Source organism: Doryrhamphus excisus, linkage group LG3 (genome assembly GCF_037039965.1).
Source record: "Doryrhamphus excisus strain RoL-2023G ecotype Guam linkage group LG3, RoL_Dexc_Guam_v1.1, whole genome shotgun sequence".
Lineage (NCBI taxonomy): Eukaryota > Metazoa > Chordata > Actinopteri > Syngnathiformes > Syngnathidae > Doryrhamphus > Doryrhamphus excisus.
The window spans coordinates 20,485,222-20,510,312 of NC_136359.1; the positions used below are offsets into that span (position 1 = coordinate 20,485,222).

General features: G+C 40.4%; 1 protein-coding gene across 4 annotated transcripts in view; it reads right to left on the reverse strand.

Moving 5' to 3' along the window:
* The window catches only part of cabin1 (calcineurin binding protein 1), a 40,646-nt gene that overhangs the window by 7,594 nt on the left and 7,961 nt on the right, over window positions 1-25,091 (reverse strand). The window contains exons 17-35 of one of the 4 annotated variants that reach the window (XM_058070866.2): window positions 24,810-25,052; window positions 24,569-24,722; window positions 24,379-24,494; window positions 24,091-24,252; window positions 22,560-22,766; window positions 21,748-21,893; window positions 21,367-21,628; window positions 21,061-21,231; window positions 19,180-19,269; window positions 18,891-19,051; window positions 18,716-18,813; window positions 16,740-16,805; window positions 15,976-16,155; window positions 14,932-15,326; window positions 14,155-14,268; window positions 5,925-6,088; window positions 5,733-5,829; window positions 4,987-5,661; window positions 2,373-2,447 (exon numbers count right to left, since the gene is read on the reverse strand). In XM_058070866.2, coding sequence (XP_057926849.2) covers window positions 2,373-2,447; window positions 4,987-5,661; window positions 5,733-5,829; window positions 5,925-6,088; window positions 14,155-14,268; window positions 14,932-15,326; window positions 15,976-16,155; window positions 16,740-16,805; window positions 18,716-18,813; window positions 18,891-19,051; window positions 19,180-19,269; window positions 21,061-21,231; window positions 21,367-21,628; window positions 21,748-21,893; window positions 22,560-22,766; window positions 24,091-24,252; window positions 24,379-24,494; window positions 24,569-24,722; window positions 24,810-25,052 — 3,576 coding nt within the window. Of the gene's footprint in view, window positions 1-2,372; window positions 2,448-4,986; window positions 5,662-5,732; window positions 5,830-5,924; window positions 6,089-14,154; window positions 14,269-14,931; window positions 15,327-15,975; window positions 16,156-16,739; window positions 16,806-18,601; window positions 18,814-18,890; window positions 19,052-19,179; window positions 19,270-21,060; window positions 21,232-21,366; window positions 21,629-21,747; window positions 21,894-22,559; window positions 22,767-24,090; window positions 24,253-24,378; window positions 24,495-24,568; window positions 24,723-24,809; window positions 25,053-25,091 lie in introns of all 4 variants that reach the window. The other 3 variants (XM_058070864.2, XM_058070867.2, XM_058070865.2) reach the window with 3 other exon arrangements.

Here is a 25,091-nt window from a genome sequence, read left to right on the forward strand (position 1 = left end):
GGTACAATATCTGTTTAGCCTCAATCTACTTGTGGCCTTGCCACTGCTCTGCTTTGAGACCCACCCACTTGTATAGCCGCTCTGAATAAACAATTTGACTGGCTGAGTCGTGCCACATGAGGGGAGTTTTTGTGTTTCCTGTGTGCACTCATTAACAACTAAAAAAAATCAGGCATGCAATAATTGACAGTAAGGTAAATTATTTTAATAAAAAAATATCTAATAGTAGCTCTCGGTGCGGATCTGGACCAGAGTACAACTATTGAAGCCCTCTGAATTAGTTTATGTTGTGTTGTTGCCACATTTTGAAGCAACGTAGGCGGAGGAGACTCGCCTATTTGGTAGTAACCAGCAGAGGGTGCAACTACGGTACGTATCTACAGTAGTGCCCTGCCTGAACTGAACACATTGAAGTAGAAGGTAATCAGGTAAAGGGGTCTTTGTTGATATGGAGACAGGCCTAAAAATCACATCCCTGATGGAGGAAATAAAACCCGCCTCGGCCCATTTTTGTCGTCAGCGCTACAGAGGAACATGGCACTGTGTGTACTTGCGTGGGCTTGAAAGAATGCACAGACGTGTAAGAAGCACGCAGCACAAATTTTTCATGTTTGAGCCGAGAGCGCCGAGGTGTCTCCTCATATTTGCTGCTGCACAACATGAACAGACGGCACAATGATTCCACATGGCCAGCCGTTAAAATTTGAGGAAGAGGAGTCAATGGCAGTGGGCATAAATAAGAAGGCACTAAATAGTGAACAATTATGACTATTTGGTGTATACAAAATTTAATTTAAAAAACACTTACAGAATATGCCGTTGTTGATATTTAATGTCTAGTCAGGTTGTTAGCACATCGCTAGTGCACATGTGCAGGAAAGTGACATGCAAAGTGCTGCTCTGCTGAGATCAATGACATAATGGGAACTAGTGAGTGAGGCTGAAGTGCCAAAAGGGAGGTTCACTGGGTTATATTTAGATCTGGCATCTACTTGAATAAGTCTGGGGATTACCAAATTATTCATCAGTTTGGCACATTTGAACTCTGGATTTATGAGAACTCCTTATTCTAAACCCTAATATTTCGACAGAAGAATTTGGACACTTCGCCATTATACTGACAGTAAAAATGTAAGAAAAGATGGTGTTGGCAGGGCTGGGCGATATGGACCGAGGTTGAATATCGATATACAATATATATCCCGATATTTTGTCCACAAAGTGAGTTTACATAAAGTCAAAACCAAATTATGCATGCCAGATTGTTAATTATAAAATATTATATGAAAAAAGGAGCTGAAATAGAAATAGTCCATTGTCTTTTAAATATAAAAAATTAAACTATAATCTTCTTTCTAACTAACCTTTAGCTCTGCTCAAATCCTCAGCTAGTACCAAAAGCACAAAAGAAGAAAATATCAAATAAAGTGTCCTGTTTAAGAATACATTTTCATATGTCAGCAGTAACTCAAAAATATTTGTGTTATCTGAATTACTTTAAAATAGCGTCAATGTTTGTCAGACACTAAAATAAAATCACTGTCAATCATTGTTATCATACTATTGCTGTTTGTACTTGCTGAAAGGGGACTTTTTAGGCTCATTTTTCTTTGTATTGAGTTGTGGACTCCTACAGAGCAGCTACACACAATAACAAGCACAGAAATCTTTTTAGTTCTTCCAGAATCTGCACCAATTCAGCTATATTTCATTGGATTTCCTGTGAAAACTGTCTGTTTTAATTAATTCCACTCCAGTTTCATACTGGCCCACGTTTTTTTGGGCATTTTTGTAAACAAATTTGGCGTTGCTAGCCAATGCTAGCAATGTAAACACGGAAGTAGAGCTTGGAGGAAGGCAAAGAACTTATCTTGCTTACAGCTACAAGGAAGTCCACCCTTTCTACCCCTTTTGTGACATCACAAAGGGACAGTTTTACCACGCCTTCTAAAACCGAGCGTTTTGAACCATCCCAAACTTCTTTCAGGGCTCACTTCCAAATGTGCAAACCTCATTATCTGAAACGTTGGCATCATTTAACACGAGCATACAACATTCTAACTACATTTATAGGTCAGAAAAGTGGAAAAAGCATAATAGGTCCCCTTAAAATGTTCTTCAAAATATAACCTATGGAGTTATTTTTTTTTGTTTCACCAAAATACTCAATTTTTTACTTTATTTATTACTGGCCTTTAAAAGCAGACATCTTGGAAGCTCAATGGCTATAGTCACAAAAGGGTATGACAACTTTTTGGTGTGAAGAAAGACCGAAATGACCGTGTGACTATGCATGCAGCTCTCCGAATGAATGTGTGTGCCGCAGGGGTGCGAAGAAGCAGTAAAATGAGTAAGAGATGAGCTGCCCGTACCTGTCTTTGGGTAGAAGTAGCCAACTGTATCTGGCAAAACTTCACAGCTTGGTCCAGAGCCACATCCTCATCAACCTGAAACAAGAGAACAATAAGAAAAGCAACATTAGGACAGGAGAGACACACCAATGTCCCATCTTCACGTATTGGTTTCTCTGCAAAATGCATTGTTGTTATATTAAATGCATGTATATTGATGTATTTCAATGTCCGTAACATGATTATCCACCAAATGGAGTTCTAGTTTTGTGTATGAGCCAGAATTGATTTGAGCACTGGTGCAGCAAGGCTCCATTTACAGCGGGTGGTGCTGGAACTGGATGCCTGGCATGTGGGCGTTGTCAATCTCGGCTACAGCAAAACATGGTGCAATTAACAGTAATCGTGTTCAAACAGCTGTTGTGTTCAAGAAGCCTGCTCGATATGGCAGATGAAATAAAAGCTGGCATTTTGTAGACACATTTTGGTTGTTAAATGTTGACCATAGTTTAGTTTGTAGTGCCTTACACGCTACATCCCTCCATTTTCAATGCACAAACTACTTTTAAACATCACCGACTATTTTTATTGGGAACAATTCAACTAGCCATCACAATCCTCCGCTATAACACAACCCCAAAGTGAATCAGATTACAGGTCATTTCAAATGAATTCTAATTTGAAATCTTGTAAATAAATATAAATCTAGATGGGTAACATTATGGCAACAATGCCGACATAAATGGTAGTAACAAGATCAAAAACCAAGTAGATATCAGTGCCTCATTTCGGTGTTATTATTAATAATTAATAGCTCATACTAATTGTTACCAAAATGAAGTAAAAATTAGGTAATTACTTATTTGGGATGTGCTTTTTCACCTGCAGGTGAACATTTAAGATACCATTTGAAAGTTTGGTTGCACTTCACCTCAAAAGGTGCAAACTCCACCAACTGCAACAAGTGCTTGAATGTGGTATTGTGCAAGTAAAGTTGAATAACTAACTTCAAATTAATGCATGGCTCTTGCATGTAAAATTAACTACAATTAAACACCGGTAGACTAACATAACCAGAATAACTTTTGTTATGTTCAAAATGTGTGTATGCACTGATGTGTGTAAAATCTTTGAAAGGGAAAATCCAAAAATGGAAAAAAAGTTGGGAATGTTATTTAATATTTGTAAATGTATTACTATTATTATCAAATTTTATTGATTTAATCTTGATACATACAGTATAAATTACTATTCTATTCAACTTGCATGTCACAAAATTCCATAACCCAAAAATTTGACTAAATTTGTATGCATTCCTTTTTATTTCGCCTTTAGTGCAAGGGTGTCAAACTCAATTGCACAGGGGTCAAAGAAAGAGTTTGCACCTGCGGAATTGGCAGATTACGCATTTCCCAGAATGCTTTGCTGTAGCTAAAATTACCACTTTTGCTTATGTTTTTTTTTTAAAGGTATTATTTTGTACAGACGTACAGTTCAATTATCTTGACTTTTGGTCTGAATCTAGCACCTTTATTACGGATGGTTGTGATTTTCTTGTTATATACACTATTGTTTTCCAAATTCTTGAGTAGGAGTTCATACCGGGAGAATCGCGTACTTACTTGGATCACTCTGAGGACTTTTGTTTAATAAAATTCATGAGGTGGCTGAACTCAATGCTATTTTCGGAAAAGTTCCACTGGCCGGATGAAATTGCTGCGTTGGCCGAATTTGGCCCTCGGGCCTGAGTTTGACACATGTGCTTCAGGCACTGTTTGAGCACCAGCACCATTTAAAAAAATGGCATAAGTATCAGATATTATCTAAACACGACCCAATTTAAATTAAAACAAATAAGGCATGCAGCACCAACTTGCAATAGCCCAAGTTCGGTTTAGTATTAGCATTAGTGTAAACATGTGGCTTTCAGAGGTATGCTCAAACCTGTGACTGAGATTTACTATGCACGTTAACGTTGAAGAGCACACAACACGAGTACCTTAAGGGAGTCAAGTAGAAACGTTGGAAATGTGGACAGAGTCCGAAACCAAAACAAATAGTGTGGTTATAGAGACTGAGGTGTGTTATGTACAACAATGTGAGACAGGTAATAAGACTTCCAGCCTGACAAGTTTCTACAAGTACATATAAAATCAAAAGTATCTGTGCTAGATAATAGGTACGAACAACATGGTTCTAAGTAAAAGAGAAAGTGAGAGAGAAAGAGAGCAGTGGCAACAACATGACAACTTCTGTGTAGCCAATATTGATCTGCAGCTCAATAATCTGATGTTCTGTGGGGACAGTGAATGTACCAGTCACACACATGATGCTTCCTCATTGGAGAACGTTTTTTTTTTTGTTAAACTATAAATCAGCGTCCCAACTTGTACAGAAGTTGCAATAGGAATTTCCACTTTGTAACAATGGAAAAACATGAATAAAAAGTGAACGAGACTGACATTAGATATTATAGCAACTTCCAAACAAAACTTTGGAGTCCGATCTGCTGTTCAAAAACTAAATAAAGAGTAATTTAAGCAGGGATCCAAAAGAATGCATTACTTGGCAGAATCAGAATAAAATCAGTCAACAAGTGCTTCCATGTTATGTGACACATTTGAAGGAGATTTACCTGTTTTATGAGCATGTATGTCTCCGACATGATCTTTTCAATGCGGCCCAGATCGTACGTCATGACTTTCTGACCTTGTTGCCACACCCTGTAGGCATCAAGCAGTAGGGTTTTTCCGGACTCCACATCCTCTAAGAGTTTCCTTTTTCTGCTGGGTCTTCGTAGTAAACCCTGATCAGTTCCGCCGGCTGGCATAGTGACCTTGGCTGCCGTGGACTGGAGCTGCTGCTGCCTAGAACTAATAGTTAGCTCCTCCAGAGACAGCTCCGATGTCCGACTGTTGTCAACCACTCTCTGCTGGGGCTCCATTAAGCCTAGAGCGGTATGTGCCTCCATTTCCCTGCCCTGAGTATCTGTGGTTGGGGATGGCCTCCTCCAATGGCCAGACTCCAACTCCATTGGCTCCTCTGACCTTGTTCCGTGTCCCTCACTCCCAGCAAGGTCTACTTTTTCAAGTAGATTCTCTACCTTGCCACCTTTATCTGTAGATGCTGCCAGTTGAGGGATTTGTGACTGGGGGGTTTCCTTGGACCCTGTGCTGGCGGTACAAGTGGTTTCTGTGAGCCCCGGCTTCTTCGGCAACGCATGTTTGTTGTCCTCTGAACTTGGCCTGCTGGATGCGGCCGTCGTGGTCATTTCCCCCATGGAGGGGGTCGCTGCTTTGGGAAGCTGCACCTTCAAGAGAAGAGAACAACCAGTCATAAAAAGCAAAGGTACAGTTTTGGTAGTGTATTGTGTTTCCTTACCCCAGAGAGACTTTTTAGATTGTCTTCCAGGACTTTTACATTCAGGAAAAATGCTCTCTTGGCCAAAACTTGGCGATCAACATCACGTAAATATTTCCTTGATGGGTCAAAGGAATAAAGGATAGATGTCAGACAACAAATCCATTTCTATAAACTCTAAACACTTCAGTCTGACAGGAAGTGACTCCTTACTTTCCCTGATCAGGGGTTCTCTGCAGCATGAACGATACTTTCAGCAAGGTGTCGTGATCATTAAGCTGTGACAACACCTCTAACAAGAGGACAATGGATCGGTTCATATGAGATGCAAAACTTCCTGGGCGATCAATCTCATCTACTGGAATACGCCAGATGCCCTGGTGGTAGTAGAAAGGGGATTAAAAACAAGCATCAGTTTATGACAGTGTTACAAATAGCAATTGCTGTTTATAACAAATTCCAGTTTGATTTCAAAATATAATGAAACAAATGAAGTTGGACGTGAGCTTCCTACATGCAACTGTTGGCTGGACGAGATGTATAAAAACCAACACATTTTGCGGGGTATAATGTGTAAGGCAACAATTAACAAGGAGAATATCTGAAAGGAACGAAGCAACAGAGCAGAAAGTAACAGAATTAATGTGCAAGTGGAAAAAACATGGCATTCAAAGAAGCACTAATGAGGGATGGAAAGGCGGCAGGGAAGATCTTGCAGCCTGGACATGTAGGAGGTGGGTAGGCAGGGACGGGGGAGCATTCTCTCTGGGCACATGATGCCTCATTAGTGCTCGGTTGTGGCCAAACAGGGCAAGAGAGCTGCAGACTGGCCACCAACAACCATAAGCCTTTCTTCTGCAGAGGGTGTGACAAAATGTCCTTTGATGGATGAGTCCGCCTTTTCGGAAAGCACATGCCCGCTTGACAGGTAAAATGGGCCAACTTCTACACAACAAAGCTACCAATGCGAGTCCAGATGGCTGCCTAGGCTACAGTCAGGAAGCTCACAGCGTATAGTGCAGCTTCTGGCAGTCGAAAATGTGCGCAAGGCAAAACAAAGCCGATCTTCTCAGGTTGGGACTAAAGAATGGGATGGCTCTATCAGCTAGTGAGGCCCTTGGGAACCCTGTGGTCCTCTGAACAAACAGCTCCAGATGGTCAGATGACATTTTCCAAAATTTTGCAGGGAAATTAAGCACGAAAGTATGGCAAAGGAACCCTATCAAACAATAAAACACATCTAAAAGACAGACTTCCCACCTACTACTAAAAATACATTGTATTTCAAACCCCTATAATGACCATTCTCCTAGAAGGTTAGGCTTAATTTATTCTTCTCACACTACTTGGTCCATCTTAATAAATTAAGATTAAATCTATGATGCCAAGCAAAGTTTCCAAAAGGCGCAGAGACAATATATCAAGTAGATGGACGCTCATGGTAAAGATTACCACCAGATACCAGGTATGAGTAAGTATAAGTACCAGTGGGTAAGTGCTACTCACTTGGAACAACATCTCTAATGGAGAAGAGTTGTTCAGAGAATCATCAAACCATCGTCAAATCTCTTTTCGGAAGGCAAAGCTTTGGCTTTATGCAGATTATTATGTAGCACACCAGCTAAAGCAGCTTTGTAAGATTTTAACAGAAATTATTTTAAGCATCTTTTTTGGTGAGAAAATATGACCAGTACCGGTGGCATATAATAATAATATATATTATAAAAAACATTTTGTTTGTTTCTTATATTCACTGACTATCGAAACTTGAATAGTTTGTAGAAATTGGTTGACAAAAAGGAAGAGTGGACATGCAACATTAAATAGAGAAAATATTAAAAGTGACAATACTGCTTGCAGGCTGCGCGGTGATCGAGTGGTTAACGCACACGCCACACAGCTAGGAGACTTGAGTTAGATTCCACCCTCGGGCATCTCTATGTGGAGTTTACATGTCTTCCCCGTGTGCTTGGGTTTTTCCGGGTACTCCTGTTTCCTCCCACATTCCAAAAACATGCTAGGTTAATTAGCTACTCCAAATTGTCCATAGCTATGAATGTGAGTGTGAATGGTTGTTTGTCTATATGTGCCCTAGGGTTGGGGTACCCTGCTTCTTGCCCGAAGACAGCTGGCTCCAGCACGCCCACAACCCTTGTGAGGATAAACGGTAGAAAATAAATGAAAACTGCTTGCTCAATGTAGCAGCTTGACAAAAATAATATGACACACAGGCAGCCATCTAGCCATTAAGCTTAGTGAAAACCATGATGAAACGCAACAAGCATACTTCCAAAGAAATATTCTGCCTGTGGTCATGATGCACATTTTAACACGGCTTGCAACACCACACGAAATATTTGTTTTCCTGGTACAACAAAGAAAAAGTTGGTTGATATGGTAGTTAACATGGGATGCAATGGAGGGACAGACTACTTGATGGAGGAGAACTGTACCAGACAACTTTATCATAACATTAACATGCACATCATAACATTGCACTGACAGAGATACAGTGTTCCCTCGTTTATTGCGGGAATAGGTTCCCAAAATAGCCTGTTACAAGTGTTTACAATAATTGTATATGTTTGAAAGCACTTTGAATTATCTTGCGTACGAATGGTGCTCTATGAATAAAGTTGCCTTGCCTATGACTGTTCCTCGTCCTGCCGTTGTTCGGCTTTAGCATTTATGTAGCAATATGTTTTGGTAAAACATATTGTTGTCCTAATCCTCATCCTACTCATTGAACTGAAGATTAATCTACCCGATTAGATTCTTCTATTATTTATTGGCAGTTCGCAAGCACATCTCAGAGTTATTTTTTTAGCGACTATTGACCACAACAGGAAGGGTCTTCCTCAGCTAATAAAGACTGATGTGGCTGTGTATATTTATACACTTATTGTCTACTGTGGGTTCCTAATATGCTTGTACAGGCAAGTAGACACACAGAAGAGATGGCGCAGCACACGTCTTCTAATGAGTATACAACACCCTCTACAAGTAGCTGATAGATCGCGCTAATACTCCACAAGGATGCAGAACACAAAGCAAAAAGTGCAAAATTGCACAACAAATCCGAATCAGCAAAAGGTGAACGGCAATGAGGGAACACTGTATAGTGAATAAGTAATGTATGATGAAGATTTTGACTTGCAGACTGCACTTATATATTTTTTTAATGGAACAGGTGGACAGCCAACTATTCGTAGTAAGGGTTAAACATACACGTGTGGGACTTTTACCATATTCATCTAAAAATATCTTTTATTTTTACTCAAACTTCAGTATTTTGTGTGTAGCTTTCTCCTGACAGAAATAAATTGATTATATCATTGGTCATGTGACTAGTAGTAACCAACAGCCAATGCTGCCGTTAAGCAATAGCGACGTCAAAATTCTGCAAACCAGTTATGTGCAATTTCAGACGGAAATTTCATTTTAACCCAACATGGGATCTACTTGTCTGTGTAATAAAATTGGCAGGTGACAGGTAGCTGGTGCAGTTTGTTATCTTACGGCATCAAGATGAAATCAAGAATCAGTTTGCCAAACATCTATAAACATCTATTCACCCTTACCACAACGCAACATCTTACAAAATGCCACAACTTGAACTTCTTCAAAAGTCTGAGTAAAAGAAAGACTCACCATCACCAAAGAAGGCTATTCCTTGTTACGGTGCTAGTATTTTTTTTTGGAAAGATTCCTGCCGGCGGTCACAGTACCAGCATCCCTGGCAGTGCCTCCACCCTGAAAGAGGCTCGAGCTCAGAGAGCAAGAGGAGAGCTGCATTTGGGTGCGAGGAGGAAAAGCGGGAAGCACAGCTGCACACGGCAGATGAGTACCAGACGATAGAAGCGATATTGATAGCTGCCTTGGCAAGAGGAGAACCAGCGCTGGAGTCAGGGCCTATGAGCTCAGGACACAGCTGACTGGTTCCTCTCCTGCTTTCAGATGCTGCCATCTCAAAACAAAAACACCCACGCACTCCATCTCCACTCTCCCCTGACCCCAGCCTGCTGGAGTTCTCTCCCCCCGCCCCCTCCTCCTCCCGTGCTTTCTCTTGCACTATACACAGTGTACAGCCAACCCTTGTAGGTCTATGCCAGCCAATCATAGACAAGCAACAGAAAGTCCCGCCTATTAATGCACCCACACACAAACAGAGCAGTGAGAGAGTAATGAGGAAACCGAACAAGAGCAACACAGGGAGGAGATGAGTGGAGTGAACAGCAGCCAGGGGGAGGGGTAGAGCATGATCGTGCTGAAGAGAGAGCAACAGGAAGACAGCACAAGAACATAAACTGGCTGAAAGAGGAATTGGGTGCTACTGCAGCAACTGCAAAGCTGGCACACCAAGAAAGGCAAAGAGGACCTTTGTATAAAGAAATTCCACATTAACCGCAGAAAACACCATACTGCTGCGCGAAGAGACAAGCATTAACCGCATATACAATATTTCCTCAACTAAAAGCCCTCACCTTTGTCCTTTCCTGTTTTTTTTTCAACACTGGCTGTGTCTCTTCAAATGGCCACCAGAAACATACTACACACATAAACACAGGCACACTTGTTTATCCTGCTTCCTGTTGTGTGAGTGGACAGGAAAAAGTGCTGAAAAAAGGTCAAGCTCAACCAAATAGACCTAAGAGAGGCAGTGGAATCCCTACTGGCAGCCAGGGCTAACCCTCCAATATGCAAATCAAAACATTAGCTAAATGTTTTCACTGTCCAATACCCCTCCCCTAAGAAAAAAACCCTTTCTCCTAAGAGGAGCTCCACCTACATACAACACACTATGCAGTTGAACACACACGCTTGAGTCATACACTGAAGGACGTTATGCAAGAGAACTACTCGCTGGAAGACTATTGTAATATTCTACAGCAGGCCAGCTCATTAATACTGCTTAAGTAAGAATCTCATATGGCTGCATTTGATGTACATTTGTGCTTGAAACATGAACAAATAAAGTGTGCATATGCATGTGGGTGGAACACTATGTAAAACTGTAATTTGGTCTTACATAGTTTTTCACACATCTGTGTGACATCTCTGTTTATATGCACTATCGCTGCTTATGCTCCTTTCGGCACAGGTAATAGTTGGGACTTTTTCGGTTTACCTGTTGCACCCTATACTATATAGACAAAGCATCATGGCCAACATTGCCATTGCCTATTCCTTTTTTTTTTTTTTTGCAAAAATGCTTGCAAATTCATGTTTCTTGTTATGTTTCTTGTTGTTTTTGGCTTGTTTTCCCAAGTTGCCTGTTTCGCTACCTCAAATGTGCATAAGGAGATATTCCACAACATAGATTGTGCTGTTCTACCATTTGAAAATTTTAAATATAAATATAAAAATAGCTCAGTTGACTTGATTGCGCAAAGCTGTTGCTCTCTATTCAATTTATGACAAGCATTTTGACCGAAATGGCTAGCAATCTGCACAGAAACAATACAGGTCTCCATGTTGTTGGGTACTAAAAAATAAAACTACAGCCATTGACTTCCTTAATTCATATGTACTGTACTTTCTCTTTAATAGCCACTAACAGCTGACACAGTTGTCTGTTTTTCTTCCACATTGCAACAATTTAGATCGCAGCTAAAGTTATCCACCCAACAGCTACTGATAATATGCATACAGCAAAAAAAAAAAAAAAAAAAGGCAAATCAATTTTAGTGCATATAAACATACTGAGTGTGTATGTTGGAGAAGATTGAAATATTATGAGCAGACACCACCGAATCCTCAGTGTTATAACCACTAAATAATACAGTGACTATAGGGGTGTTATTTCTTGTCTATAGGGTTCTAATAATGGTCTGGAACCAATTAACGTAAGGAACCCATCATCTTCTAATTTATGTGTGGCCATATGGCGCAAGTGCTATTTTAATTTTAAACATGCATATCCAAAGAATGTTTTCTACAGCCATCAACAAACATCTTTTTAAATAAAAGTAAAATAGGTTAGTTTAAACGGAGCCCCATGAACACCGCTCAACCATGGCAAGTAGAAAAAGTAGGGTATTGTGAGCTAAATTGAGAACTCCAGACTCATGTCACCCGACTTGAAAATGGTATACGTTGCACACTATGTTGGCTTGGTAAAGTTGTGAATTACCTTAGTGTTTCCGTCACTAGAGAGATGACTTGAGCACAAACTTTGTATTCTTAAAACACAGGCAATAAAGACTTGTCAGGATGTCAGTAAGTCTGTCAGTCAAGACCGACTTAAGAGAAGTTAGCCGCTTCACTGTTTTGACACCCATATAAACACGGCAAAAAGTCAGTGCGGAGAAAGGACGTTTTATCCTTCAACTCTTACTTTTGCGCAGATCTGACATCTGTTGTGACAGCGAGGAAACAAAAGGCTTGCAGATTCAGAAGATGTTGCTAATGCAACATTCCATAAACTCAGTGACTGCAGGAAAAACATATTTGCAATCATTTAAGAAAGGTTGTCTCATGGTTGTGCTTGCATTGAAAGGAACACTAAAGCTTTGACAGTTGGTATACCAGGATGGAAGGCTTCCTTCCAGAAGGGGCTCTGTGAGAACCCTGTGGGAGCCAGCTCACCACAGAGCTCTTGCTCTGACATGGCCCACATTGCCTTTAGAGCCTGTTATCAGAAACTCTTAGGGACTGGGCTCTGGGTTCTTCAGTGTACACAACTATGTCCAAAATAATATACACTTTCGATAAACGGACAATGGATTGTAATCGGATTTAGACTTAATGTAAGCATGGCTCATCTGTTCAACTCCTGGAGTATCTCATTCAAATACGCAGAGAAGGTGGGTGAACAGATGACCGGTGCAGAAAGTACTGGTAGTGTCTCCACAGGAAGCCATTCTCCAATCTCCTACTGTGCAATTCCATTTATAGAGCTGCTTATGGGGCCTGCAGGGTGGACGAGTGGTTAGCACGCATGTCTCACAGCTATGAGACCAGAGTTCAATTCCAACCTCTGCCATCTCTGTGTGGAGTTTGTATGTTCTCCCCGTGCATGTGTGAGTTTTCTCCGGTTTCCTCCCACGGTAGAAAATGAATGAATGAGCTGCTTATGATTGGTTTTCAGTCCTGATTTCTGAGTGGCCAATTGAATTATGCAGCTACGGGTGTAAAAGGATAAACCCAATGGCATGCCAATCCTGCGCTCATTGCAAACACAGTGGCAGATCATTAGTTACAAATGTGAGGACAGACATCATAGAGTTAGGTTCCACAATGTGGATGCTGCATTAGGAACACCTGCATAATCCAATCCAATAGATGCATGGAAGACGTCTCTACAAATGCCTCTGCAGTCCGCACCTGGATACGTTGTTAAAGCCTGGCCCTAGTTTTGTGTAAAAGCAAAACTATTAACTAGCAAACTCGTAATAAAGCTCATGTTTGACTGAAAACCTCAGAGATCCAGTCATTTAACGAGGTATACTATACTGTCGTTTACAGCCATGTAGAAATGTAATGCATCATATTGGGAGGTATGTGTATGAATATTCTCATTCTTCAAATTCTTTGTATTCTCAGCTCTCAACTGGATTGTTCAATGTGTTGTTTGGACTTCATCAGATCATTCTGAAAAACTAGATAAAACAGCTCTAGCTCAAACAATATATAGGACAGTTTGCCTTGATGAACAGTGAAACATCTATGACAACCTGAACAGACCAAATGCAAACAATTCAATGAGTTGGGAAAACAATTTGAGAGATGTTTCTAATATTCTGCCTTTTCATGTAGCCAAATAATGAAAAGCCAAAGTAAGAAAGTTCCCAGGAATACTTATTAAAGTCAACTAATCAATTTCTGACTATCTGTCTATCAAAAGTGAGCATAATTATTATAGTCTTGAGAGAGGGGACATATTATGCTCATTTTTCGATCCTTTGTATTGAGTTGTGGACTCCTATAGAGCAGCTACACACAATAACCAGCACAGAAAACTTTTTTGATTTTGCTGAATCTGCACCTATCCCAGCTGTATTTCCCTTGATTTGTGTTTCCTGCCAAAAAGGTCGGTTTTAATTTATTCCACCCCTGGCCCGCCTCCGCACATGCCCACTGCGCTGCACTGCGCTGTGATCGGTCACACGCCCAAAGTGCATCCTAAATATAAACCATATATGGAAGTCCGCTCCTCTGTGACATCACAAAGAGGCAGTTTTACCACACCTTTTGAAAATGAGTGTTTTGATCAATCCCAAAATTCTTTCAGGGCTAACTTCCAAATGCACAAACCTCATTAGCTAAAACTTTGGCATCATTTAACACGAGAATATAACATTCTAACTACATTTATAGGTCAGAAATGTGGAAAAAGAATAGGACCCCTTTAAGACAACATTGCAAAAGTCAACAATAAGCAAGTGGGATGTTTGTGTTTAGAAATGCAAAAATTAAAAAAAGCAATGTGAGCTGAACGTACATTGAACAGGTTTGTCTTGTTTCTCTCACAGAAGAGTCCTTGTGCAGGCATGTGCTTCTGTTGTTGCCATGGGACACTGCTTCCTAGCAACACATCTCGGGCCCACTGTAGGTTCTGTGGAAATAAATAAATAAATTAAAAAAACATACATGATTACATTTCAATATAATAATGAGGTGGAATCATGTAACTACCTTCCTTAAAACATACAGGTATATTGCATAAACATCTACGAAAATGGTAATCTGCAATTAGTAAAGCCTAAGCTATGTTTAATAGCTGATACGGTGTTTAAAAAAAATAAAAGGAACAAAGGCATGAATGACATGATTGCAAAATGTTATCATTTCAAAGGACCGGAGAGCTTCCCTCACCACCTTCCACAGTTGAAGTGGGCACAGAGCTTGCATTACAATGGCTTAACAGAGTGCTGACAGAAGGATGCCACCACAGTAAAGAGCAACACAACCTCCCTGTGCCAAACTGGCGGCGAAAGCATGGTTTAACGCCCACATTTACCTCCACCCACAGAGCCTCAGAGCTAACACAACCTCCTTCTGCAACTAGTGTGAGAAACAAAAACAACGAAGCATCGCCGCTGATACTGTAAATAATGTGCCCAAGAATGCCACAGTAAATAGACCGCACTACCTGGTATAAAGGCCACATGTATTATTGTTGTTATCAAAGCTTTAGTTTAATGACTGAACATTGTTGGTTCTATACACAAAGGCAGCCAGTCATAGTTTATAGTTGAAATAACAGCGGTGGACTGACCTGATGGGTCTTGCTGTTGGTGTAAAAGAAAGCAAGACGGTAGAGACTCTTATAGTGTTGAGGGAACCGCCCAAGACAGAGGAAAAGACCGCTGACACACATTTCCACCAGTATTCGTCTCTGGTCGGCATGTTCTGCAGGCAGGGCCTTCGGTACCTCAATCACCTCGGTGTGGGGCTCTGGCTTCTTTTTACCTTCGCTGGCTAGGGTTTGAGAACCAGCTTGTTGAGAGGAGGCTACTTTTGGCGGGGTGGCTGGAACAGGCATGGGAGGAAGGCAGGGGTCTATCGAGACTTTGGGAGTCGAGGTATCAGGCAGTGTCACCACCACCATTTCCACAATTTCTTCAACCACATTCTCCTCTGTGTGGGCACCACTATGTTCTTCATGTGATTCTAAAAGCAGGAAGCAGCAGAAAAAAACACAATAAATGCTGATGTCAAATGGAAGGAGACCTATTATTATTATGTGAGTGAACAAAATAAGTAGATCCCTACTATTCAAGGGGCTTACCTTCCAAGACCACCCATGAATGGCCAAAAAACCCAAAAACGTGAGTAATTTAGATTATCATAAAAATGTTTATATTTTAGACACAGCTCACTCCTCTCCCTCCAAACCATCTTGCTAGCTTGTCACTGATGTTCTTGATAAAAGTGACAGTTGTCACCCTGCCCGTCTCTTTTTGTTCACTTGCAATACAGTTTTAAGACCTAAAAATGCACCACTTAATTTTTGTGATGCAAAAGTATTATGCTTTTGAACACATATTGTTTTGAGAAGCCAAACTCTTGACTGTTGACTGTCCCGACCGACGAGCTGGAACTACTTTCCTCAGCACCTAAATCTGACCAGAACTCGGCTCAGGACACGAAGTGGGGAGTGAGTCACTGTTGATGGACTTCCCTGTTTATGTGTCATATAACTTCATGTCAAAAAATCTGAACTATCCCCTTAGGAATTAGATAACAATGTTCTGGCATTTATTCAATTCAGACTGGGAACACTGTCATCACCAATGTCATTATGTTGGTCCGGGTGTACCTATGTCCTCAGGGGCAGGTTGCCCTTCCTTCACAGGCGTCGTGCTCTCTGATGATGAAGAAGTGACTTTCCCAGAAGCAGGTATATGGCTGCTGTCTTGTGAGCTGGTGGGATCTGTGAAGGCATCTTGGGTAGAATTGGAGTCAGAGAGCAAGACCACCTCGCTGTCCTGACTGCGCTCTGTGAAAATGAGAAACACCACAAGTCATTTTCCTCAAAGAATAACTGTTGTTTTTGGAAAATCATGAAAAGGGTATTTATTTACGTTTTTTTTCCCTAAAATGTGGGTATGCATGGTTCTTTAATTTACATTTATTATACTGTCTATATTGTTGCAAGATCCTGGTGACCTTAAATCCAAAATGAACAACAAATCCTTCTAAGAATATAAGTAATCATAATACAAGGGAGCTGTTATACGAGGAGGGTTGGGTAAAAGTGGGCTCGAATGGGGTTAGTTTGGAAAGGAGTCCAAATCTATGTCAGAGTTCTTAACCTCTATGTTATTATCAGAAATCTGGAGAATCATTGGCAGAGAACTGTAGATTACCAAAACAGGAGTTGAGGGTAACACACACAGGAGCATTCAAAGGATTCACAGTCATGAGTAAACAGCAAATATCTCACAGCACTGTAAGCCTCATGTGAAGTAAAAAAAAAATGTGTAAATGGGTGCCTCTATTAAGAATGCACGTCATTACAGAGCTGTTTTCTGACTGAAGAAATAGCCTCTGAGAGAGTTTGGTGGGTTTGGAGAGCAGTACCATTCAGGGAAGCCAGCCATATTGAAGACCTGGGCAAGCAGTAATCATGGTCAAACTCTGGTGAGGCTGTTGAAGATATGGGGAGCTGGTTTTACAACAATATCAAACAGAACTGTACCTCTGAATGCATTTTTATACATTGCATTTAACGTTACAAAATCAAATGACAAGTGAGGGCAGTTTAATAAAAGTCACTCCCCCTGTAGAACCTAATTCAGACAATTTATCTTCATTACAGTCGATGTAAAGTTACTTTTTCACACCTAAGCTTGAAACAAGATGGATATCTTTAAAATGATCAATGTAAGCCAAGGTGCTTTTTACACTTAATAGGACAGCAGAATATCATAGCGTTGTCCTGGACACAATTAGGAGAAAACAACATGAAATTCCTGATAACTGAATGTCTGAATCAGGCCCTACAATCTTATCACCTTAAAGTGTTTTAAGCAGAAAGACTGGCTATCATGCGCATAAGTCCCACATTTTTAATAACTCGAGTTTCAGTTCTTTGCCAATAACAGACCACCCACAATGTTTCTGACTTTGCTCCTTTGTACTATTTGGATATCATTTCCAATGACATCTCATTAGTGTGAAAAATATAATTCACACAGGACAAGACATCTGAAGGAAGTCCAAATTATTTTCAACAAATTAAGCCCAAACCAAAATCTAACAAAAAAAAGGCACCATATGAAGTACCAGACCAGATGCTGGAGTGAATTGTGTTAAGGGACTCGTTCGTCCAATAGTGGAGACAATCCCCCCATTAGAGCTACATGCATATAAATGGCAAAGCAGGTGGTAATAGCAAGCAGGCAAAAGAGGTGGCAGGCAGGCAGGTAGAAATGTAGGTAGGGAGGTAGGACAGAATCTGGAAAAGGGAGGGATAAAATTGGCAACATGGGCAATATGGCTGCATTTTCCACACATTCAAGCTTGAGATGAAATATGGGATGCATGGAAATATGTATATACAGTATATGGTTTTCCTGGTCACGATCATTTCAAAAAAATTTCCTTTAAATCTTTCCCAGCTGTGGAAACGCTGCCATGTATTTCATAGTAGGATAAAATGTAAAAGTGTATTGTGACGCCAATTTAAACATCACTGCGCATCCGTCCATTTTTTTATACCTCAGTAGGTGAGCTGGAGCCTATCCCAAAGTGTAACAACCAACAAGTTAGAATCTCCAATTAACCTAACACACGTTTTTGGGATTGTGCCCAGGGAAAATGAAGAAAAGAAACACATGAGCATGAGCAAAAATACACACACACGCCCATTCATTAATCACACCCTTTAGTGTTATTTTTCTTAGTTTTACAGACACACCAAAGATGCAACATACACCACGGAGACTAAGTAGTGGGACAACTTTTGGATGTTGGACAAGTGGGCCTGGCTAGATATATCTCTTCTTCTCAAAAGTGTTTGATGGGGATAAGTCAGACCACTCATGTTCTTCCACACCAAACTCATCCTAAAATACCTATGTAGAGATTATGCCTTTGAAGGACAGAATTGCTCAAATGTCTTGTTATGATGACAAATGTAGAATAGAAGGGGAAGCAAGCTGGTTAAGCTGGTAGTAAAGCCAAACCCATACACATGCGCACATTCAGGCCTTTGTGGCCTCTTCAAGCCTACTGCCATTAAAGGTATTGAAAAGTACTCAAGTAGCCATATTGCCCATTTCACCACATCCCAAACAGCTAGTGTACAGGGATCATTCTAACCAAAGCACACAGCATGGTGATTATCAATCTGCAACGCTCCTAAGTGGACTTCCTTTCCCAGTGCAAAAAAGTGGCAAAGGACCCAAGCCCAGAGACAGTGTCTAGGACTGGGACTGTACCATCAGCCTGCTGTTCCTCATGCCGCTGCTGCTGCCACTGCTGCCGTCGAAGAGTTTTGCGTTTGGCGTAATCGTGGTCAAACGGCGTGGCCACGTAGAGAGGGGATGTCACACCTGGGGTGGCAACTGATGGAAGTGAGGAGCTGAGGACATTCCCTATGCCTACTGAAGAGCTATTAAAGTCTTCATCCATCACAGAGGTAGATTTCTCTCTGAAATTAAGAACAAAAAAATGTATTTATACAATAAAAGATTGACTTATTCCTGTAGGGTCTTAATGGTTACTTACTTTTCATTAGACCTGGGTATGCTGGGCATATTCTTTTCTTCCCCTCTGGCAAAAGGCCCTAAAGCTGCATCGACCAATAAACTGAACAAGGCCTCATGGTCGAGATTGGGCTCATTAGCCTCCAGAAGCTTTAGGATGGTGGTGCTGAGACGAAAGTGCAACTACAAGAAGTACATGTAACAATTCCTTTCAATCTGAGTGCTTTTTACACACCAACGCCATTAAGTTTCTCATAATTCAGACCTGCAGGCACGTAGGCTAAAATAGCAGTTATGTATGAGTGATTTACCTCTAAGGCTTCCATAGCCAGGTCAGGTGGATTGTGATAATGGATTTTACGAGGGTATCTGGCAGCCTCTTCATGCAGAAAGTGCGCTGCCTTCAAATTTAAAAAGATGACTCTCAACAAACCGGTAAAGAATCACATGACAATATCAGTAAAAGATGAAATGATGGGATGGGTTTTACACAGAAAAGAGAAAATTGTTGAGCGCTATAATAAAGACTCTCTATGCTTGGTTAGCCAGCAACTACCACCCGTCTATTTGCACCCAACCTTTGTGACATCGTATTTGAAATCTTAAAAGTTCACCTGCCTCCAACAATCGAATCATAACAGAGCTATGACTAATGCCATATATTCTTTTCACTTGAGAAAACACAAAAACGAGAAGGGCGTCTTCTGAGAGGAGGGATGCAGTAAGCTTTGTTTCTGTAGGTGGATTATGAAACCACCTTCCTTTTTTTGCAGTCTACTTAGTGTATATTATACTATAGCGTATATAGTATATTCAACCTAACTCAAATTCCCTTGTTTTTAAAATAAATAATATATTAATGTTTACTTTTTGTGGGGTAACATGTCAGACTTACAAAAGGTTAAAATCTGTTACATCTCCGTCTGGAGTTTGCACGTTCTCCCTGTGTGTGCAGGGTTTCCACTACATGTAACTGATCGTGGCAAAAAAATAATAAATAATAAATATGAGTTGTGTTTTTAGGTAATGTATTGTATGGATCAATTTATATTCGATATAGATACATATATAGCTTGTTATTTACACACATCTTGACCACAATTAGAAATATAAAAATTAGGATTGTCAAAGTTAACCTGTTCATGACAGCTTAACTAACAGTGGTTTCTTTTAACGGAAAGAAAAAGAAAGAAATTAGTATTTAGATTTAGAAGTCAGCTTCAAAGCCCTGCCAAATGGCTCTTGTAGCAAGACCAAAGTTATTTGTATCTTTGTTGTCTTATTTATGATGTATTGTATAAAACTATGGCAGGAACAACATGAAATGAAAAGCACTAAATGAATACAGAGACACCATTCCGCTTGGTGGACTTTGTTTTTCAGAGAGGTTGTGTACCACAATTATGCCCATTAGCACTCAAAGTCATCAAATCTTACCTTTATGCATTCCCACATAGTATCAGCATTTGGGAGCAGATATGATGTGAACAAAAAATGGGGGAAATACAGTAAAGTAGCTCATCTGTGTATATTAAAACGGTAGATGGTGTGTTCAAGGACGGTCAAACAAAGCAGGACAAATCGACGGTCACATTAAACATTAAAAAATTGGGAGATTTTTAAACAATAGTTACAGTAATGGAATGAAATATTATTTACTGTAACTTTACCGTAAATGTTTACTTTGCCATTATGTTTTAACTGTGTATTAACAAATGATTTAATGAATCTTTTACTCTGTTTACTTGCTTTTATTCAACTCCATTCTTCTGTAAATTATCAAAATTGAGTATTTTGAAAAGCGCTATACAAATAAAATTATTATTATAAAATTAAGTTTTGCAATGTTCTCAGTTCATGTTCTGCTGGTTGTTGTAAAAAGGTAAAGAAGTTGATAAATAAGTAGTAAAAATTATTTGTCATAGCAAAAAAAATGCAGAGCGGTAGCAGCCCGCCCTCCCATGCAGCCCACCACCACAGCTTCAAAAAATCATTGGGGAAGCCCTGGCGTGTGTAGGTTTTCTCCTCCCACATCCCCAAAAACATGAATGTTATGCTATTTGGAGACTCTAAATCGGTCGTAGGTGTAAATGTGAGTGTGAATGGCTATTGTAAATACCTAACTGCATTGTTAAAAATACTCTCTGTTGGTTATATATGGCCCAACACAACATGTGAAGTGAACAGTTTACCTTTTGGTAAAGCTGCAGATATTCCACAGGCGGCTGTTTGCGTTTCTCTGCTATTTTCCCCAGCATATAGTGGATGAGCCATTCTTCTTCATCACTGTCTCCCTCACAACGTGAGGCACCCTGGAAGCACTGAGATGCAGTCTCTAACATAGAATCTCTCCTTTCTTCCATCTGAAAACAAAAAGGCACAGCAGTGCTTTAATAAGCCATTTTGATGACGACTACACAGCTACTACCAATTGATGTGACACCTCTGACATCCGGTGTGAAACAAATGACACAACTGCTTGCTAACATTTGCCTCACCTGTTTTACTACCTCTGGGGGGAGCTCGTCACGCCACTGCTTTAGCTGCCGTGAAGCAAAGGAGTGCAAAGCATATGATATGGTTCCATATTCGATCCACAAAGACAGGTTGGAGCTGTCTATCTCCAGGGCCCGCTTAAAACAGTTGAGCACTGCCTGCGAGTGTTTCCATATGGGTACGTCACTTTTTAGCTCATTAGAATTGAGTTTCTCCTGAATGCGACTGGCCCTTGCTAAGGCCATTCCTGCCCAGGAGTCAAACCTGTCAAGAGAGACGTATTGAACATCAACGCAAGAAAAGTCGGGGGGAAAAAGCAGTCACAACAAAAGGTAAACAAATTAATTTTAAAACCAAAACTTGCCAAATCAGAGATGACATACCTGTTTGGACAAACACAGATGTCATGCATATAAAACTTCATGGCTTTGGACTGCTCCTTGTTCTTGAAGTGGTAATCAGCCAGCAGGTAGTAGATCTCATTAATAATCGGAGGGGCAGGAGGGCTTCCATCGGGAAGGCTTGGGACCTTAGAAAACAACACATTGAAAATATTTGAGTGGAAAAACAAGGGTTTGAACACTTTTGAATAGTTAGTGTGGGTCAGCCATACTTTTATACTTGTCATACATAAGAGTTTGTTAAAAACAAATGACAAAACATGAAAAACTTGAATGCCAAATACTATTTAAAGGGGACCTATTATGCTTTTCTGACCTATAAATGTAGTTAGAATGTTGTATTCTTATGTTAAACGATGTCAAAAATTCAGGTTTGCGCTTTTGAAAGTGAGCCCTGAAAGAAGTTTGGTGATGGGTCAAAATGCTCCGTTTCAGAGGGTGTTGCAAAACTGTTGTGGTGTCGCAGAAGAGTGGGCTTCCTTATGGGCGCGGCTGTAGGCGCTATACGCTCTCTGCCCTTCCCCAAGCTCTGCTTCTCTATTTAGGAAACAAGCTCAGGCAAAAGTTTGTTTTTGTGAACATGAACGTGATCTATCCGCCAAACTGCTGCTGAAGCCAGAAGTAGCGTGCTGTCCACAACTCAATACAAAACGTCGAAAAATTTGCATAACTGGTCCCCTTTAAAAGAAGCAATGAATGAAAAGTGCATCTTATTGACACATCAAATTTATGAACAAATAAAATACAACTTGTCGCACTTGACAGTTGTTTGATCTATATATTCCCAGACTAACCTTATGTGTCATATCTTCGATGTAAGCTGCTACCTCCTCCATGGTGAGGGTGGGAGTTTCACTTGGGGGAGCAATTCCTGCAAACCTCCTCAACAGATTAGCTAAATCTGCAGATACTGTGCTTGTTTTGTAGCTATCAAACTCAGGCAGTGACTTTGGTTTAAAATACTGGAACATGAAAAGGGCATCACTCCACAGCAACTCCACCTGCAACACATTGATTAGTTCCAAAGACCAGTCACCAGATTATACTTCTCATTGTAATTGTGAGAAATGTTATTGTATTAAAATAATATTATAAATAACATATTTAAAGCACTAAACTCAACTGGGATTTCTGGTGGAAACCTCTTCCAGAGTTGTATTCAATAAGCAATTCAAAGGGTTTCCTTCAAATGCATTTGCAACTAAGGTCACCCCCTAGTGGTCTTGTGCAGAAATTACAAAAACACCGGTCATTAACTTTTGTTTTGATCAATTTCTCCTCTACTAATTTGATGCCATTAATAATAAAACAGAAACTAACTAGCATTCGAGTCAACAATGCCATCCATCAATTTTCTATGCCGCTTATCCTCATGAGGGTTGTGGGGGTATGCTGGAGCCTATCCCAGGTGACTTCAGGGGAGAGGCGGGGTACACCCTGGACAGGTCGCCAGCAACCATTCACACTCACATTCATACCTATGGACAATTTGGAGTCGTCAATTAACCTAGCATGTTTTTGGAATGTGGGAGGAAACCGGAGTACCTGACTGTGTGGCCAACATGCGAACCACTTTCACCAACGTGCGGTTTGCCACACGCATTTGCTAATTAAGCACATTTTTTACAAAATTCTCTGGCTTTTAACTTGGCTCGAGTACGGTGGTCCTTTGTGTCTTTTAGTTTTGATTGGCTTTATTTAATTTTAGTTTTTTTTACCTACTTCTTGTATTGCTTTTATTCTTTTACTTCTTGTTTTTAATATTTTAGTGTGTGAAGTGTCTTTGTTTTTATTTGATCTTTCAGTTTTGACTGAAGTAAATTTGTACTTTTACTTATTATTTACGGTTTTACTAGTCTGTGCAGCGGTTTCGAAACAGTGTTTATAGAATGCTGTAAAAATAAAGTGGATTGGATTGGCTATTAAATCACTTACGGTTTACATTGTCTATTTATGAACAGTGTTTTGGTGAGAGAAAGATAATGTCTTAGTTGTTCATTCATTTTCTACTACTTATCCACACAAGGGTCACGGGGGTGCTGGAGCCTATCCCAGCTGTCTTCGGGCGAGAGGCAGGGTACACCCTGGACTGGTCGCCGGCCAATCACAGGGCACATATAGACAAACAACCATTCACAAATGTCCTCGTTAATGGTTCAAAAAAGATGTATATGAAAAATGTCAATAAATGGCTTCGATTTTATGTACAGTAATTCAGGTGTAGCAATTAATGATAATTGAATCTGTCAGTATTTTGCTGCTGTCATAAAAAAATGCCACATTTGCATATCTGTGATCACTTCTATGAGGACTGGAGTATCTTACCTGAGGAGATGAGTGGTCTTCAAGGAAGCGGGCCTTGCTCTTCTTACTGGGGTATGCATATAGACAAAAAAAGCACTGCTCTAAGGCCATCTCCAACTCCTCTTTATAGGGATGTGAATCATTGTTGGCTGTGGCTGCAAATTCTTTTTCCAAAATGTGAACCTATGCGGAAGTAGGTATAATATTCAGTATTATGACAATATTTGTCAAACCAGGCTGTATACAAGTCACACCAAGAATTATGTTATGTGAAGTTTCAAGGCATACATAGTACACAAACAGACTTACAAAAAACTTGAGCAGTGCTCCACCTGAACTGCAGCACAAGGAGCGACGGCCAAGATACTCGTGAGCAGTGTTCAGAAGCATCAGAGAGGATGGCAGCATCGGTGAGTCCGAGTCATCTGAAAATTCATGTTTGCACAGTCACTAACATGACAAAGCAAAAAAACTGCATGCAAATGAAGACTCAACAAACCTTCATCATCTCCGACAGCAACATGCTGTTGAAGCATACAACTAAAAGCAGCCTCTTCGTGTTTGATTATGTGATATAGAATAATCCATGGCAGCACAGAGAAGAAATAAGGCTCTTTGGGATCGTCAGAAATAGTCATGCTTAGGTCAATCAACTGAAAAAACAACCGCAGGACATATTAACATCCAAGACAAACTAACACAATACAATTATTAAATTTGCATTCACGCTCTTTTCTAACCTGAATTAGATTGTTTGCCAGTCGAGCCATACTAGAGAAGTGTGCAACATTGCTAAGGAGCTGTGAGTCCTTAGTAAAGCAGACCTCAATGCCATCCAGCAGCTTTGCTATAGTGCCAACCCATTCCTCCTTTGCAGGTGGAGAACTAGTTGTTGAGGAGTTTAGCTGCTGCAGGGCTTCATTCATAGCCAGCTCACTTGCTTCTAGACATTGTTGGTAGTCTTGTAGCTTCAACAGGGAATTCTGTATGACAGAAGATGCACCAGTAGGCCTGTCACAATA